The sequence below is a fragment of the Cherax quadricarinatus genome, chromosome 51, assembly GCF_038502225.1.
Source record: "Cherax quadricarinatus isolate ZL_2023a chromosome 51, ASM3850222v1, whole genome shotgun sequence".
Classification (NCBI taxonomy): Eukaryota; Metazoa; Arthropoda; class Malacostraca; order Decapoda; family Parastacidae; genus Cherax; species Cherax quadricarinatus.
The window spans coordinates 10,569,904-10,588,893 of record NC_091342.1 but is presented as its reverse complement, the minus strand read 5'-3'; the positions used below and the strand labels follow the sequence as shown (position 1 = coordinate 10,588,893).

The window sequence follows — 18,990 nt, the reverse complement described above, 5'->3', positions numbered from 1 at the left end:
TTTTTTTATATCCAAACAACAAAATGAAAATTTTTAGGTGCTAACGGAAATTTTTTTATTATTTTATAATTACAAAGTGTATAAAGAACGTGAAAAAAAATAAAAACCACCACAGGCAAGTTTTAAGACTAAGCAATAGCTTTGGATTAAGAAAAAAAATCATTTAAAACGATGACTTTTGGAACAAAGTGAGAAATACACGAAAAAAGAAGTTTCTTAAAGTACGATCAAATACAAATATTTATTAACAAAGTAACAAAACACACACATCTTAATATGATATTTAACCACAATGAAAGAATAACACCAAACTTTCGTGATGCATAAATCACAATTTCGAAGAACGTGATAAATACAAATCACTTATGTGATGTACTCCTAGTAACGTGGTCAAATCGCAAGTATGTATATTGATGAATGTAGTAGAGGTTGAAGTACCTTGTTAGCGATGTAGTTACCGAGCACAGTTTCCCTGACGCCAGACAGAGTATGGTCATTCATGAATCTAAGGATGAGCTTGAAGACTGCCAGGGAGTCACTGTAGTCAGCATCCCGAGACTTGGATAAGAAAGGTGTCTTGATGGGTTCTCGTTTCATTCCCCAGATGTGTGACTGAATGGAAGAGAGGGAAGCGTTAACACGGTTGTTAGGGCTCATTGAAGGTGAAGACTTTGACACATGTGCATCATCTGGGTATCTTTATTTGCAGACGTTTCGGTATTGTATATCATTTATGTACTCTCTGGAGGTGTTTTGGGGTGGGGAGGTTTGTGCAGTTGATGGATGCACAAGTACAGTCGTAGGCTGCTGATTTAGCCTCATTTACGAATTACTGGTGACTGGATTACGGGACTGCTGATGGGCATTTTTTTTAATGTAACCGCAAGATAGTAAAGTTTTATGGTAATTTATTTCGCAAAACACTACCTACATCACTGCAACACTCGTACAAACACTTACACCTTTCTATGCACGTTACACACACATACGCACACAGTTTTACAGCTACTCCTCCCTCAACCTCCATTCCCTTCACCCGGTACCTTTGCTCAGCACTTACCTTGAAGTATATGCTGGTAAACTTGGAGTACGGGTGGTAGTCAATGTCGTGTGGTAGGTTGTAGTGTATGGCTGCTGGACGGACGGGTGCCCCTGCTCGTGCAATGTTCCTGTCTCCATGAGGCTTCTCCCAGTCTGTGGGCACCAGACACTCGCAACAGTCTTAGTATATACAAATTTATACTCAGAAAACCAGCTTCGTGTACTAGACACAAACTTCATGTACCAGAGATAAGCTTAATATTCCAGAGGTAAGCTTAGTCAACATTGTGTTTCAAACTCGCGTACAAAGACGAAGATTTGTATTATAAACCTGTAGAATTAATAACTCAAAAAAAAGCCATGCAGTGTAAGATTCATAACCCAGAGTACCACCCCCCTCAAAAAAAAAAAAAAATACAGTGTAGGAATAACTCAGACTAACCTAAGCACAGTTCAGATGTAATGGACTGTAAAATAACACTGAACATCATTAACAATGAATATTGTAAGCCACAGTTACATTTAAAATTAAATTTTTTTTGCCATAACAACCCAGGTATCCCAGCTGACTTCCGTTCAATTTATATTAATTATTATTATTATTATTATTAAGTATTCCTGATGGGGGATCTTGACGAGGTTACCAAATGTTCTTCCTCCAACTTTTCGGCATTATTTTTCTCAGCTCAAGAACACATCCACTCGGCTTCGAATTTTCAACACCTGTGTACGGTAACGAGGACTAAATTCTTAGAACTGGCATGTTCACGTACTCTAAGGCCAAAATTATTGGCCCCATTCCCAGCATCCTAGAATGGCTCATAACTTCTAAAATCCTCAGTGGTGGAGTTTCAAACGTTCAAAAGAAGGTGGAGAGTGAAATTCAGCAGCGTAAGTGCTTACTTCACTATTTTATGTGTACAGGAGTGCGAAATTGTTGCTCCCAATAAATCACGTTAAATCATATTCAGTTTAACTCTTCTGGACGGCTGATGCATCTTAGGGCCAGAAGAGTATATATAAAGTGTCTGCGTGCTGGCAAATTTGTGAATGTGGTAAATTAATAAAAATAAAGGAATCGCTGGAATCCGCGCCATAACTCATCTGATCGACTTCAAATTTTTCACCACTGGTGTGACTTCCTGAACACAAGGTTCACGCTGCCATTGGGTGGCAATCCTAATTTGCCAATTTTATTGAATAAATAGTAATATTCTATATTCAATAGCTAAAGAATTTTTCTGACTGGCTTCAAAATATTACCGATGATGCATTCTATAAAAATGATAACTCATAAGCAGGTGCAAATTTTAAATTTTGCTGATATAGCTAATAACCTTGTAATCCATGGAATCAGATCAATTACTGGAGAATGCCTTTCTTGATCGGTTTCAAACTTTTACCATTGGTGGGTTTTATTATTAAAACAGCATGTCACTCAGAGCTGTGTAAATTTCAATTTGCCAGTTTTATTAAAAACATAAAAAAGGAGAACTGCAGAAAACCTACTGGCCCATGCCAGGTAGGTCCAAGTCAACCTACTTAAGAAAGATGGAAGGAGCACTGCTGCAGGCCTACTGGCCCATGCTAGGTAGGTCCAAGTCACACCCACTTAGGTATGGAAGAGCACTCCTGCAGGCCTATGGCCCATGCTAGGTACCTCCAAGTCACACCCACTTTTGAAGGAAGGAGCACTTGCTGCAGGCCTACTGGCCCATGCTAGGTAGGTTCAAGTCACACCCACTTAAGCAGGAAGGAGCACTTGCTGCAGGCTTACTGACCCATGCTAGGTAGGTCAAAATCACATCCACTTAAGAAGGATGGAATGAGCATTGATGCAGGCCTACTGGCCCATGCTAGGTAGGTTCAAGTCACACCCACTTAAGAAGGAACGGGCATTGCTGCAAGCCTACTGGCCCATGCTAGGTATTTCCAAGTCACACCCACTTAAGGAAGGAGCACTTGATGCAGGCCTACTGATCCAAGCCAATCAAGTCCAACTCACACCCATCTACACCTATTATCACCTTATGTCGCACTCTGCACTGTTCCAATCGCGTAAACTGAGGCACAGGGGACTGGGGTTACTGAGTACGGGGACACATTTCTGGGATCACCCAACGACCGTAATGCATCCAGTACTGTGGTTTGTCTGCAATCGTGTTATTACAATTTCGTGAGTCATCCAGTTATTATTCATAAGAGAAAGAACCTAGAAAACGGGAAGCAGTCGTAACTCCTATGTTAGTTTATATACTTTTACCCTCAGATCAATTTATATACGTATAATATTTAAGGTAAGTTAGTTGAGTCGATGTATTTAGTCCATGGATTGAATACATCGACTCCAGGCTGAGGGACTGATTACCTCAAACTCCTCATTTTCCACCGTTCTGTGTACTGGCCTGAAGAAGCCACTGGCTGGCGAAATGTCATCAATAAAGATTCCCAAATGTTGCACTAGTGTCTCACTCTTCAATTTGTTTATATTTGTGTCTGGATTCTTCTGTGTCAGTTCTCTCACTCCTCAAACTCTTCATTCAGGCAGCCACTACGTAAGTGCACCTCCATTGTTGATGATTGTTTTGTATTCGTTGTTACTGCTGTCAATGACGCTGATTGTACCATTGAAGGTGACGGTTACGCATGTTGAAGGTGACCAGGAGTGACCCTTGTAACCAGTGGTGATCAGGTGTGGCTGCTGGTGTCCTCAGTCACTGTTAAGGACCAATGCTGTTCCAGTGTCCGTTAGTGATGACTAATAACAATCATTACCACCGTTAGTATAAATTAATGATGACGATTAAGATATGTGCAACAGTTGGGTATCTTCATTGTTGAAATGTTTCACCTACACAGTAGACTTCTTCAGTCAGATACAGAGGCAGCGGGTGTAGTAATGATATGAAGGCGATGCAATCAGTCCATCAACCTTGGAGAAATAGTATTTGACCACCTCAAATACTATTTCTCCAAGATTGATGGACTGATTACGTCTCCATTTCACTACTACACCCGCTGCCTCTGTATTTAACTGAAGAAGTCTACTGTGTAGGTGAAACTTTTCAACAATAAAGACACACAACTGTTGCACATGTGTCCTAATCATCAACTTGTCGGTATTTTATACCATTTTCAACATAACAGTATAAATTAATATTGTCCCGAGTGGCTTTTAGTATCCAATGAGGCTATGTGCCGCCTAGATCGTATAAAATTCGAAAATTGGCATGCACAAAAAACTTTAGTTGTGTTGGCCGTATTGATTTTATAATACAGAAAAATTACTCTTCCCTCCCCTCCCCCCATACACGTACGTACATCACGAACACATCTCACCCTCTGCAAGCAGAAATAAAACACTTTTGTTTATATGAACTAGTGCGGATCGGGTTAACAAAACTTCAGAGGTGAAATCGACACATTACATACATACAAACCTTCACTTCGTCCTGAAATGAGTTCCAGGTTATGTTCTGGATAATTATTTACTGTTGAATGTTAATTATTTTTAATCTCACAGATTCGTTGATTTGCAACAATGACATGTCAGAAGTCTGCTGAAATTCAAACCATCATAACACTCTCTGGACATCCACTGCAACCTAATTTTACATTACAGCAACGTAAAAACATTACACATCATCATCCTCTTCTTTCTCTCTCCCCTCTTTTCCACACCTTTCCTCTCGTCGAAGCAACGAAACACACAATGTCATTCCTTCAAAGTGCATTACACTTACACACACACACACACACACACACACACACACACACACACACACACACACACACACACACACACACACACACACACACACACACACACACACACAATTTCCTACCACAACTCAGAGCTCAACATGTCCTCTCAGAACATGTTCATACCTTTTAGCATCTATATATATTCCCCCTCTCCTGCAGATTACGAAGCCTGCCGCCCAGCAACATTCCGGGTGCATTCACTCACGTTTCCCTTGTCGGCGTTCATTGGTTCCAGCCTACAGCGTTACGCATGTCGACAAAGTCTGTCTGTGCGTGTGTGTGGGGGGGGGGGGGGCTGGGAAGGTCGGCCATCTCGTGTACGTATCTCCTTCCAACATTCCAAGATAATGTTCAGCTTGCTCTTGCGGTATGGTGAATGATAGTGTTATGGTGCGTGTGTGTGATGACAGTACAGCAGCAGCAAGGTGCTGGTACATGTGTGGTTGTGGTAATGATGATGGCGGTAAAGACAGCGGCAGCATCAGTAGTACATACTAACAGAAGCATCACCAGCAGCACCACCGCCACCAGAACAGAAAAAGCCCTAGCAGCAACAACAATAGTATCACTAGCAGAAATATAATGCCAGTAGCACCACAACTAGTGGCAGCAGCACTAGTAGTAGCACAAAAATTATCAGTAGCAGGAGCAGCAGCACCGATAATCAACAGCAACAGCACTGCCAGCACCGACAACAGCAGCAGGAGTAGCAACAGCACTGCCAGCACCGATAACAGCAGCAGGAGCAGCAACAGCACTGGCAGCACCGATATCAACAGCAGGAGCAGCAACAGCACTGGCAGCACCGATATCAACAGCAGGAGCAGCAACAGCACTGGCAGCACTGATATCAGCAGCAGGAGCAGCGACAGCACTGGCAGCACCGATATCAACAGCAGGAGCAGCGACAGCACTTGCAGCACCGATATCAACAGCAGGAGCAGCGACAGCACTGGCAGCACCGATATCAACAGCAGGAGCAGCGACAGCACTGGCAGCACCGATATCAACAGCAGGAGCAGCGACAGCACTGGCAGCACCGATATCAGCAGCAGGAGCACAAGCAAGGAGAGCAGCAGCAGTACAAGCAGAGAGCAGCAGCAGTAGCACAAGCAAGGAGAGCAGCAGCAGTAGCACAAGCAAGGAGAGCAGCAGCAGTAGCACAAGCAAGGGGGGCAGCAGCAGTAGTACAAGCAAGGAGAGCAGAAGCAATACAAGCAGGGAGAGCAGCAGCAGTAGCACAAGCAAGGAGGGCAGCAGCAGTACAGGCAGGGAGAACAGAGCAGCAATACAAGCAATGAGAGCAGCAGCAGCAACACTATCAGCAGCAGCAACAGTGGGCTCACGTGATTACATTGCTACCACAGCAACTCTTCACGCTACAGCCTCGCCTCTCAATAATTCACGCCGCGAACCTCCTTGGCCTTCATCACACACCAACCGAGGCAACCACCTACAAAGTATATCTATCAGTATGCAGAATTTTCTATGGTTTCAGTTCTGGGAATTTTTTTCTGGTATTCTGTCTACTAGTCTGCTTTGTTAACGGGGTTCCCACGTCTCTCTGAGTTTGTCTTCGTTTCTTACGACGACAACGAAAGCCAACTGAAGCCTTAAAGCAGCAACAGAACAAAAGCAGCAGCAATAAAAGCAACAGCAGAACCACAAAAGGCATCATCAGCAACAGCACAACCACACAAGAAGCATGAGCAGCCATGCACAAGAGTCGTTTCTGGTAGGGGGGGGGGAGAGTTTGAGCAGCGTAAGGCACACCCCTAAATCATCATCTCCGTTTTCATCTTACTGTACAGCATGTCTGAACTAAGCCAGGTAGCACACCAGTCGAGTCTAGTTACAAGAGTGTCTCGAAGCATTTGTGCCAGATGTTATATTCAGCTGGTGCAGAGGCTATCACGTCTACCCGGTGATCACCAGGTTGGAGTTCCCGCTCCACCCATTCCTTCTCTCAAAGTTATTGCCTTCACACGTGTGAAATATCAGTCTACTGAAGAGGACCTCGGCTTGAGGTCGAAATTATGCAGTATCCAGCTTGTTATCTGTTTTATCACCTATTTTTTTTTTAAACCTATCGGCCGTTACTATACGGAAAACCAATGATAAAATTACATTAGCCATCACTCAAACCCCAGTTGTCTTTCCAGAAGGACACAGACATTACGGTACATTGTATATTCACCGAACCGCAATATCCCTACCCTACTTTCAAAGTGCAGGCACTGAACTTCCTTCCTCCTAAATGCCACCTTTGAAATGATATTGCAAAACTATTTCCTCATACCTCAGTTTGGCACACTGAACTAGACACATCCGTTTGATATTCGGCAAATATTTATGTATTTATTTTCTGAATATTTATTTTCTGAAAATATCAGAGCTCTCTCACTTGTTCAGGATGACGTGGTTGAATAATGCACCACGTCTTTGATTCGTGATCTGAAAACCCTGTGAGTGTGTCCCCAGCTATCGTGTTACTTCAAGGTAGAAGAATGACGACGGAGCAGAGTATGACTGTCCGAGTCTGCTATGCCACACGACACCACTACTGCTGCTCATAGCTCGTCCTGGATGACCATGCTACACTACCAGTGTGCTTCAAAAAAGTTATCATAGCTTCAGTATCTTCTTTTGTATTAGGATTCCCTGTTTCTTTCTACCTCCAGTCTTCTCTCCAGACCCACTTTCTCCTTGGTATTAGAGACTTAGTGCCCAGCAACTGCCAGTACTATGTTGTCTATACCATGTTTTTTCCGGTGCCAGGTTTGCTTAGGGTAAAAACTAGGTCTTGTCTTGCTTGCATGATCATCTTGCATTTTTGTTTCCTTTACATGCCGACTCAAAACTCCTTCACTGTTACCTCCAATACATTTATTCTCCCTGTTCTGTCCCTCTTCGTGGTCCCAGTACTCCTAGCCTATTTTCCAATGCTAAAATTGTCCTAAATTAAGCTTCGGTCTACCGTGCTCATTGTTTCTGCTTCCACCAATTACTGTTCTATTATTCTCACTCAACTCTGCTCATGGTCGCCTTTTGTTGGGGAGGGGTTATATACCTCTGCCGCTATTACCTTTGTCCTTCCAGTCATGACCGTGCTGCTATTAGAATTGTATCCAGGCTTTCAGTTCATCAAAAATCCATTGCATTATGTTATTCATGGAAAAAAAAACTTAATCCCATCGGGGGTTATATTATTCGAGTGCTCAGAGCAGGCTGCATGACAGGCCTGAGCGTCTAATTAGAATGGAATAATGGAATAGAATCTTGGTTCTATTTTACTGGTTTTCGGAACCTGAGGTAATGACTAATCTGAACAGAAGAGTGGGCATTAGTACGAGACGAATGAAACGAACAAATATTCTTACCATTAAGAAAAAAAAAAGCTTGACTTTTAGTCCAAAGACTGCATTTGGGAGACAGTAGTCAACAAAGCATCAACCCTTCACTACTTAAAAGTGTCCCATCTTTGTGGTGATTTCATTAGCTATCATTGGTTACTGGTCAACAGTGCCTCCACACCTATTTTATTTTTCTCTGGAAAAAATCGCCTGACACGCGCTGTCACATTGTAAGGCATTCAGTGATGCCACTAACGAAGCAAGAAGTAACCACTAGTGTGTGATTCATTAGATGGTGATGTTTTTAAGATACGACTGATTACAATGATTGCCGTTAGCTCTGTGGCTGTTCATGTCCATCCACTCATTGCTCTGAGTTACCATTAGTCTGTTTTACTTTTATTTTCTCATAATTTGGTATCCCTCTGGAAACATCGCACTACTCATTATTCACGCGAGCTGCGTCACGTTGGTGACTCCATCTACATCCGAGTGTGAAATTCCAATTCTTTCACCTCTATTTCTGCGCTGCTGTTTAGTTTCTGGGGTTATCTTATAATGAGTGAGGAGCCTTCGGGGGGGGGGAAGGGGAGGAGATGTACGAAAGTTACCTCTAGTCGCTTCCGGAGGTCATCGCCCCCATAGCCTGGTCCCAAACTAGGCGACCTAGTTGCTGGTCTGATCGATCAGGCTATTGGTGCCCGCTGTGTCCGCCGTCCACGGTCACTGTATGCACTACAGCCCAGTTAATCGGAACTGATTTGAGGAATTCTTCGATGTTCCTCTTGGAAACAGACGGATTTGTTTGTAATCCCCTTATGCATGAAGGGTGTTCAAGAGTTGTAGTCCCTTTACCTTTACTTAATTTTCTCTCAGTGGGCTCATCGTGTCCCTGCTGTTTGCTGGAGTTATCTTGCACCGTCTGCCAAGCCTTGTGTTCATATGTGGTTATTTTGTTCAAGTTTGGGACCAATTCCTCCAAAATTTTCCAAGTGTATATTATATATCTTGCAAATGAGAAGTATTTTGAATTTCTCTGAATTTCATTTATGACTTTTTGCTCCCTCTCTTTCCTGGGTTCTGTATGAAGCATTTAATTTGAGCTCAACATTTTCCACTACTTCAGCAAGTCTTTATTTTCCGTTCTCCAAAGAGTCTGTTGTCTTCAAGGTATGTTAATCGTCCTCTTGGCCTATAGAGGGAACGACTCTTCCTTTCCAGCCACCACTACCTCTCCCTTCGCGGTGTCTGGAGCGTGCTGCTACTGTCACTGAGCTCCTCTCAAAATACTGGTTCAGGTCTTCATTTACAGTGTATGTCAGTAAGTTCGCGATTTATTAGCTCCCAGTTGATGTTCTTCTTATTAAGTTAAATTTGTTAAACAATCTCTCATGGCTGGGAGTGTTTGCTGATTAGGACCAGTGAGTATGTCTGAACTTGGTTAGGTTGAAGACAGCATGGGGTGATGGGGACTGGGAAGAGGATTAAGAGACTGCTGGGAGGGTATAGAGGGGAGAGTGGTGTATCACTACTGTATTTTGTTTTAATTTTTGTGAGAGATTACCTCCAAGCAATTACGTAGTTTAATTTACAGGCTGAGAGATGTTATCCTTCCTCACATCATTTCAAAGCAAACACCACAGGATGCTAGTCATGTCTTAATTATTTTTTTCACTAACACCCAAATACCTATTTACTACTAAGCGAACATAGGCGATAAGTGGAGGGAAACTTGCCAGTACATCTCGCCAGCCAGACTATCGACTCCGGATACCTTTTTTATGCGCCGGTTGCTCTAGCCTTTCAATAATAAACACTGCTTTCTCGTAACCATTTTCATGTAAGCAAACTGTGTAGTAGAAAAATGGAAGCTTTCTCCAGCAGGCGAAGCGTGGATGACCGATCTCTAGCTAAGAAACATAACACAGGAGTAAGACAAGTGAAAAAAAAAAGAAACCAGAGCATGTTCACCATAGCACGACAACTTCCCTCTCCCATACAGGATATGTGAAGCTGCTGAACCCACACACACAAAGCTACAAAACATATAAACTCACAGCTATATTATTATCATGGAAGAGCGCTAAACCCGGAGGGATTATACAGTGCCTGTGGGGGAGGGGATGGAAGGCATTCAGGCTTAATTCAGGGAATTGGAGCATGGACCCAATTCCCTAAATCAAGAGCCCTTCACCAGCATCAAGGAGTCTCCCTGTAGAGGCTCACACTTACAAAACAAACTCACAGCTACAAAACAGATATAAAACGAAATTGTATTCAATGCCATGTTCGGGAAACAATACAGTATTTCCATTCCAATGTTTTAGACATCAGGGTGCCAGAAAAATCTTCAACATTAACTTGACACTTTCAAAATCCCCCACACCACTGAAAACATTTTAGATGGGACCTTCTCCTTATATTTAAACAGAAAATATTTGAAGCATTAACCCAGTTCTTACAAACAACTAATATAAAAGTGTATCGAGACTTTCAGCTGAAACCACAAAAAAAGCACTGGGAACATTATTCCAGGAAGCAACCAAGGGTGACAATGGTCATAAAGTGAAGCAACACAAGACGTAACACTACAACTCGTGCGGTTATTGCCAAACGAAACTTTTAAGTGAACTGGATGTATCCCGAGCAAGGGATGCTGTCCTCATCGCTATGTTGAAGTCTCTTCTCTGAGGTTGGCAGATTTCATTACCTCGTATGTGCAATTCATTCTGTGTTATGGAGTACGACAAGAACACCTGGTTGACTTTTGTTTCCAACAATGTAAATAGCATAAATATGGTATTAACACACTGCATGGGTACTCAGTTTTGTTAAAAAAGAAAAAGAAAACACACCAGAAGAACGTACCATATCCCAGGTAGTGGAGTAGGACCACCTTGAGATGGTAGGCGGCGGTGTACACGCCACACAGACACACATGACTCGAAGTGGACGTCCAACCAGATTCACACAATACCATTTCATAGCACCACTTCTACCTCTACGAGGCGGCAGCAGCAGCAACAAGTTCGCTTCTTGCCAACTGGCCAAAACACAGGGCTAGTGAGATTCAGATATCCCTAACACTTAATAACTTCAACGACAGTCCAATAGAATCGTCCTGCTGTGAGCTCTACCACTACGGCACCCACTAGGAGAACCAACTCCTGCCTGTCTACTAACAACACTGGCACAACCACAGTGTACTCCACCACGCGTAGCCACAAGACACACTGAGCTAGTCTCCTCACTGGCCCTGCTTGGCCAACAACAATGTTGCAACTCATGAATCCCTCAATAGATGGCAACATAGCAGCCATGTTATGGTATGTGAACACATTATATAATAATTAAATCATGTTGATTTATATTGTTATTGACATTTCACCAATAATAGAAAATTCTAGTTTAACCTAGTAATCTCGTATGTATGTACGTGCATGTATTTACAATCTCATATGTAGTTATACCCTTTTATAGTTATAATCTCGTATATATGTAGCCTCATATATGCAATAATAGCGAACAAGAGATACAAGATGCCAAACAACTCCCCCCCCCCCCCACACACACACAGCCAGGAACTGAGTCTCGACGCCGCCTGCAACCAAAATTAGGTGAGTACACACACACAATAATATATATATAATATATATATATATATTATATATATATATATATATATATATATATATATATATATATATATATATATATATATATATATATATATATATATATATATATATATATATGTATGTCGTGCCGAATAGGCAGAACTTGCGATCTTGGCTTAAATAGCAACGCTCATCTTGCCATATAGGACAAGTGAAAATTTGTGTATGCAATAATTTCGCCAAAATCATTCTGAACCTAACGAAAAAAAATATATTTCATTGTGTTTGTTTAGTATTAAATTATTGTAAACAAATCGAAAATATATTTAGTTGGATTAGGCTAAAATAAATTATGCTTGTTATAATAAGGTTAGGTAAGTTTTCTAAGTTCCTTTTGGTGCAAAATTACAAATTATTGCATCAACATTAATGAAAAAAAATGTACCCTTAAACGTACAAGAGAAAATTTTAGAAAAGGCCTAATTTTAAATGAGTTCTTGCTAATTGACCAGTTTTGCATATTCGGCACGACATTATATATATATATATATATATATATATATATATATATATATATATATATATATATATATATATATATATATATATATATATATATATATATATATATATATATATATATATATATATATATATATATATATATATATATATATATATATATATATATATATATATATATATATATATATATATATATATATATATATATATATATATATATTATTGTGTGTGTACTCACCTAATTTTGGTTCCTTGACAATGTGAGCAGTCACGAAAGCGCTTGGAATTTCACTACTCTTCCACAGTGGTTGTTTTGCATATTTTAAAATCACCTGTTTACTGTGATCTTATTGCATATATATATGTCGTGCCGAATATGTAAAACTGGCCAATTAGCAAAAACTCATTTAAAATTAAGTCCTTTCTAAAATTTTCTTTTATACGTTTAAAGATATATTTTTTTCATTAATGTTGATGTAAAAATTTATAATTTTGTACCAAAAGGAACTTAGAAAACTTACCTAACCTTATTATAACAAGCGCAATTTATTTTAGCCTAACCCAACTAAATATATTTTAGATTTGTTTACAATAATTTAATACTAAACAAACACAGTGAAATATATATTTTTCGTTAGGTTCAGAATGATTTTGGCGAAATTATTGCATACACAAATTTTCGCTTGTCCTATATGGCAAGATGAGCGTTGCTATTTAAGCCAAGATCGCAAGTTCTGCCTATTCGGCACGACATTATATATATATATATATATATATGTGTGTGTGTGTGTGTGTGTGTGTGTGTGTGTGTGTGTGTGTGTGTGTGTGTGTGTGTGTGTGTGTGTGTGTGTGTGTGTGTGTGTGTTTGTATGTGTATGTATGTGTACTCACCTAATTGTGGTTGCAGGGGTCGAGACTCAGCTCCTGGCCCCGCCTCTTCACTGATCGCTACTAGGTCCTCTCTCCCTCTGCTTCCTGAGCTGTATCATACCTCTTCTTAAAACTATGTATGGTTCCTGCCTCCACTACTTCACTTGCTAGACTATTCCACTTGCTGACAACTCTATGACTGAAGAAATACTTCCTAACGTCCCTGTGACTCGTCTGAGTCTTCAGCTTCCAGTTGTGACCCCTTGTCCCTGTGTCCCCTCTCTGGAACATCCTATCTCTGTCCACCTTGTCTATTCCCCACAGTATATTGTATGTCGTTATCATGTCTCCCCTGACCCTTCTGTCCTCCAGTGTCGTCAGTCCGATTTCCCTTAACCTTTCCTCGTACGACATTCCCCTGAGCTCTGGGACTAGCCTTGTTGCAAACCTTTGTACTTTCTCTAACTTCTTGACGTGCTTGACCAGGTGTGGGTTCCAGACTGGTGCTGCATACTCCAGTATGGGCCTAACATACACAGTGTACAGTGTCTTGAACGATTCCTTATTAAGGTATCGGAACGCTATTCTCAGGTTTGCCAGGCGCCCGTATGCTGCAGCAGTTATTTGGTTGATGTGTGCCTCCGGTGATGTGCTCGGTGTTATGGTCACCCCAAGGTCTTTCTCCCTGAGTGAGGTCTGTAGTCTTTGTCCACCTAGCCTATACTCTGTCTGCGGTCTTCTTTGCCCCTCCCCAATCTTCATGACTTTGCATTTGGCTGGGTTGAATTCGAGAAGCCAGTTACTGGACCACATGTCCAGCCTGTCCAGGTCTCTTTGCAGTCCTGCCTCATCCTCGTCCGATTTAATTCTTCTCATCAACTTCACATCATCTGCGAACAGGGACACTTCAGAGTCTATTCCTTCCATCATGTCGTTCACATATATCAAAAATAGCACTGGTCCTAAAACTGACCCCTGTGGGACCCCACTCGTAACAGGCGCCCACTGTGATACCTCTTCACGTACCATGACTCGTTGCTGCCTCCCTGTCAGGTATTCCCTTATCCATTGTAGTGCCCTCCCTTTTACGTGCGCCTGATCCTCCAGCTTCTGCACTGATCTCTTGTGGGGAACTGTGTCAAAGGCCTTCCTGCAGTCTAGGAAAACGCAATCTACCCACCCCTCTCTCTCGTGTCTTACTTCTGTTACCTTGTCATAAAACTCCAGGAGGTTTGTGATACAAGATTTGCCTTCCATGAACCCATGCTGGTTTTCATTTATAATCTTGTTCCTTTCCAGGTGTTCGACCACTCTCCTCCTGAAAATCTTCTCCATGACTTTGCACACAATACATGTCAGAGACACAGGTCTGTAGTTTAGCGCCTCGTTTCTGTTTCCTTTCTTAAATATGGGGACTACATTAGCTGTCTTCCATTTCTCAGGTAGTTGCCCAGTTTCAAGGGATGTGTTGAAGATTGTGGTTAGAGGCACGCACAGCATCTCTGCTTCTTCTCTAAGAACCCATGGGGAGATGTCCGGTCCCATCGCCGTTGAGGTGTCAAGGTCACTTAGGAGCTTCTTCACCTCCTCCTCAGTTGTTCGTATGTCATCCAACACTTGTGTGTGTGTGTGTGTGTACTCACCTAGTTGTACTCACCTAGTTGAGGTTGCGGGGGTCGAGTCCGAGCTCCTGGCCCCGCCTCTTCACTGATCGCTACTAGGTCACTCTCCCTGAGCCGTGAGCTTTATCATACCTCTGCTTAAAGCTATGTATGGATCCTGCCTCCACTACATCACTTCCCAAACTATTCCACTTACTGACTACTCTGTGGCTGAAGAAATACTTCCTAACATCCCTGTGATTCATCTGTGTCTTCAGCTTCCAACTGTGTCCCCTTGTTACTGTGTCCAATCTCTGGAACATCCTGTCTTTGTCCACATTGTCAATTCCTCTCAGTATTTTGTATGTCGTTATCATGTCCCCCCTATCTCTCCTGTCCTCCAGTGTCGTCAGGTTGATTTCCCTTAACCTCTCCTCGTAGGACATACCTCTTAGCTCTGGGACTAGTCTTGTTGCAAACCTTTGCACTTTCTCTAGTTTCTTTACGTGCTTGGCTAGGTGTGGGTTCCAAACTGGTGCCGCATACTCTAATATGGGCCTAACGTACACGGTGTACAGGGTCCTGAATGATTCCTTATTAAGATGTCGGAATGCTGTTCTGAGGTTTGCTAGGCGCCCATATGCTGCAGCAGTTATTTGGTTGATGTGCGCTTCAGGAGATGTGCCTGGTGTTATACTCACCCCAAGATCTTTTTCCTTGAGTGAGGTTTGTAGTCTCTGGCCCCCTAGACTGTACTCCGTCTGCGGTTTTCTTTGACCTTCCCCAATCTTCATGACTTTGCACTTGGTGGGATTGAACTCCAGGAGCCAATTGCTGGACCAGGTCTGCAGCCTGTCCAGATCCCTTTGTAGTTCTGCCTGGTCTTCGATCGAGTGAATTCTTCTCATCAACTTCACGTCATCTGCAAACAGGGACACCTCAGAGTCTATTCCTTCCGTCATGTCGTTCACAAATACCAGAAACAGCACTGGTCCTAGGACTGACCCCTGTGGGACCCCGCTGGTCACAGGTGCCCACTCTGACACCTCGCCACGTACCATGACTCGCTGCTGTCTTCCTGACAAATATTCCCTGTGTATGTGTGTGTGTGTGTGTGTGTGTGTGTGTGTGTGTGTGTGTGTGTGTGTGTGTGTGTGTGTGTGTGTGTGTGTGTGTGTGTGTGTGTGTGTGTGTGTAGGGTGTGTGTGTAAACAGGTGATATGACAATATGCAGAGCAACCACTGTAAAAAAAATAGTGAACTTCCAAGAGCTTTCGTGATTTCTCACATTATCAAGGAACTGTGAAAATGTCTTTGATAATGTGAAAACTGACGAAAGCGCTTGGAAGTTCACTATTTTTTCATAGTGGTTGTTCTGCATATTATAATATATATATATATATATATATATATATATATATATATATATATATATATATATATATATATATATATATATATGGAGGACAACACACCAAATGGAGATAGTGGTCCTGGTGATGAAACAGGTAAAGACAAAATTATTCAATTTACAGAGGTACAAAGTAGCAATGGTACTGGAGATGGAACAAAAGGGGATGATGCCTCAGGGAAAAGTGATGACACATTACCAGTAAAAACTGGTGGAAGCACAGATGTCCATAAAGGGGCGGTTGGTAGTGGGGAAACAGAAAAATAAACGCACCAGAAGGGAACACAACCACAAAAAATCCTAGCAAAAAAATTCCAATCTATGCAAATTCTATGCCTTGGGTATCTGCAGGCATGGTATATCTGGAAAAAATAGGTGGGATATGCACCTTTGACCATCCCAAAAAATGCCGCACTCATATAACAGGAGGGTGTAACTCCCCTTTCTGTAACTTATTTCACCCCGAAATGTGTCACTCGTCATTCCATGAAAGAAAATGCTACAACGTATACTGCCAGTCACATCATCTAAAGGGGACAAGAAGACACAGATCAGCCAGACTATGGGAAACAAAAGAGGGGAGCCATAACCTCTCTAGAGAAGGTTTTTTAGTGCCAGGAAGGTAAAAAAAAACTGGAAAGAAATGACAGAAATCCTACACCAACTGAAAACGCTTCTGGAGCAGAGCCAGAGTCATTGTCCTTCACTCCAGAACAACAGATATTAAAGCCAGCAAGTAAAACCCCCCTAAATTTATCAGTATAACTACATTTATCTTTGCAAACATACAGGGTCTGAAGTCGTCAACAAACAAAATTCCTTACATCAAGGGACTGCTCATAGACTTAAGTGCAATGTTTGCAGCTTTCGCAGAGACCCACATAAAGGATCATTTTGACAACGAAATATGGATCCCAGGTTATAACCTATTCAGATGCGATAGACTAAACAGGCAACAAAATGGGGTTGGACTGTACGTCACAGAGTCGCTCATTTGCTCAGAACTACTAAACACCTCAAATTATGTAGTTGAAGTTTTGGCAGTAAAGACTGAAAACCAAAACCTTTTCATTGTGGTTGTATACGAGCCTCCGGATGCAACTTCCCAGCAATTCCAGGAACAGCTTTTGAAAATTTACCACACTGGAAAATCTCCCAACTCCTGCCCCAAACATCTTACTACTGGAAGATTTCAACTTGAAACATCTAAAATAGAGGAGTGTAGCAAATAATATTCTAGCAGCCATTCGCCTCTCGACCCTCGACCCTAGGGTAGAGAGGACGTACTTGGAACTGCGCTTTGACCCCTGGTGGCAGGTGACAGTACTTTCATCATGGCGGAGCTCAATGCCCAGAATACCAATATGTTGCTGACGGCGATATTGTGGGACACGAACGGCATCGCTAATGAAGACCTTTATGGTGTTTCAAAGGCAATAAATGACATGCTCATGCACTCTGCCCCAGGCCCAGACTCGTGGAACTCCGTGTTCATCAAGAACTGCAAGAAGCCCCTGTCTCGTGCCTTCAGCATTCTATGGAGAGGGAGCATGGACGCAGGGGTCATCCCACACTCATTAAAAAAAAAAGGACATAGCTCCACTCTGCAAAGGCGGCAGCAAAGCAACTGCAAAGAACTTGAGACCGATAGCACTAACATCCCATATCATAAAAACCTTAGCAAGATCGCCAACAACCTGGATACCCATCAACTACACAACCCAGGGTAACACAGGTTAAGAGAAAGTCGCTCCTGCCTGTCCCAGCTACTGGACCACTATGACAAGGTCCTGGATGCTATAGAGGATAAACAAAATGCAGATGTAGTATACACACTCTGCGAAAGCCTTCGACAAGTGCGACCACGGTGTAATAGCGCACAAAATGCGTGATAAAGGAATAACAGGAAAAGTTGGTAGATGGATCTATAACTTCCTAATAAACAGAGCACAAAGAGTAATAGTAAAAAGAGTAAAGTGTGAGGCAGCTACGGTGAAAAGCTCTGTTCCACAAGGCACAGTACTTGCTTCCATCCTCTTCCTCATCCTCATATCTGACAGACAGAGATTTAAGCCATAGCTCGGTGTCTTCCTTTGCGGATGACACCCGAACTGCCGTGACAGTGTCTTCCATCGAAGACACCGCAAGACTCCAGGCGGACATCAACCAAATTTTCAAATGCGCCACTCAAAACAATACGAAGTTCATTTAAAGAAGAGAAATTTCATCTACTCAGACGTGGAAAACTTGAGGAAATTAAAACTATCAGGGTACAGAACAAATTCTAACCATACAATGGAGCGAAAAAGTAATGTGAAGGACCTGGGAGTGATAATGTCTGAGGATCTCACCTTCAAAGACAATGTATCTACCACATATGCTAGAAAAATGATAGGATGGATAATAAGAGCCTTCAAAAACAGGGATGCCAAGCCCATGATTCTCTTCAGATTGCTTGTTCTCTCTAGGCTGGAATACTGCTGTACACTAACGGCCCCCCTCCAAGGCAGGTGAAATTGCAGACTTGGAGAGTGTACAAAGAACTTTCACGGCACACATAAGAATGATAAAGCACCTAAATTACTGGGAACGGTTGAAGTACCTTGATTTGTATTCCCTGGAACGCAGACGAGAGAGATACATGATAATATACACTTGGAAAATCCTAGAGGGTTTAGTACCAAATGTGCACACGAAAATCACTCCCTATGAAAGCAAAAGACTCAGCAGGAGATGAAACATTCCCTCAGTGAAAAGCAGGGGCGCCACGAGTACACAGAGACAACACAATAAGTGTCAGGGGCCCA

At 42.2% G+C, this 18,990-nt stretch overlaps 1 protein-coding gene across 7 annotated transcripts in view; it reads right to left on the bottom strand.

The window, feature by feature from the left end:
- Positions 1–18,990, bottom strand: part of Myo10A (Myosin 10A) — a 255,381-nt gene that overhangs the window by 77,304 nt on the left and 159,087 nt on the right. For all 7 annotated transcript variants that reach the window (XM_053784837.2, XM_053784834.2, XM_053784836.2 and 4 more), the window contains 2 exons: positions 1,061–1,194; positions 439–612 (listed from right to left, as the gene is read on the bottom strand). In XM_053784837.2, coding sequence (XP_053640812.1) covers positions 439–612; positions 1,061–1,194 — 308 coding nt within the window. The remainder of the gene's footprint in view (positions 1–438; positions 613–1,060; positions 1,195–18,990) is intronic.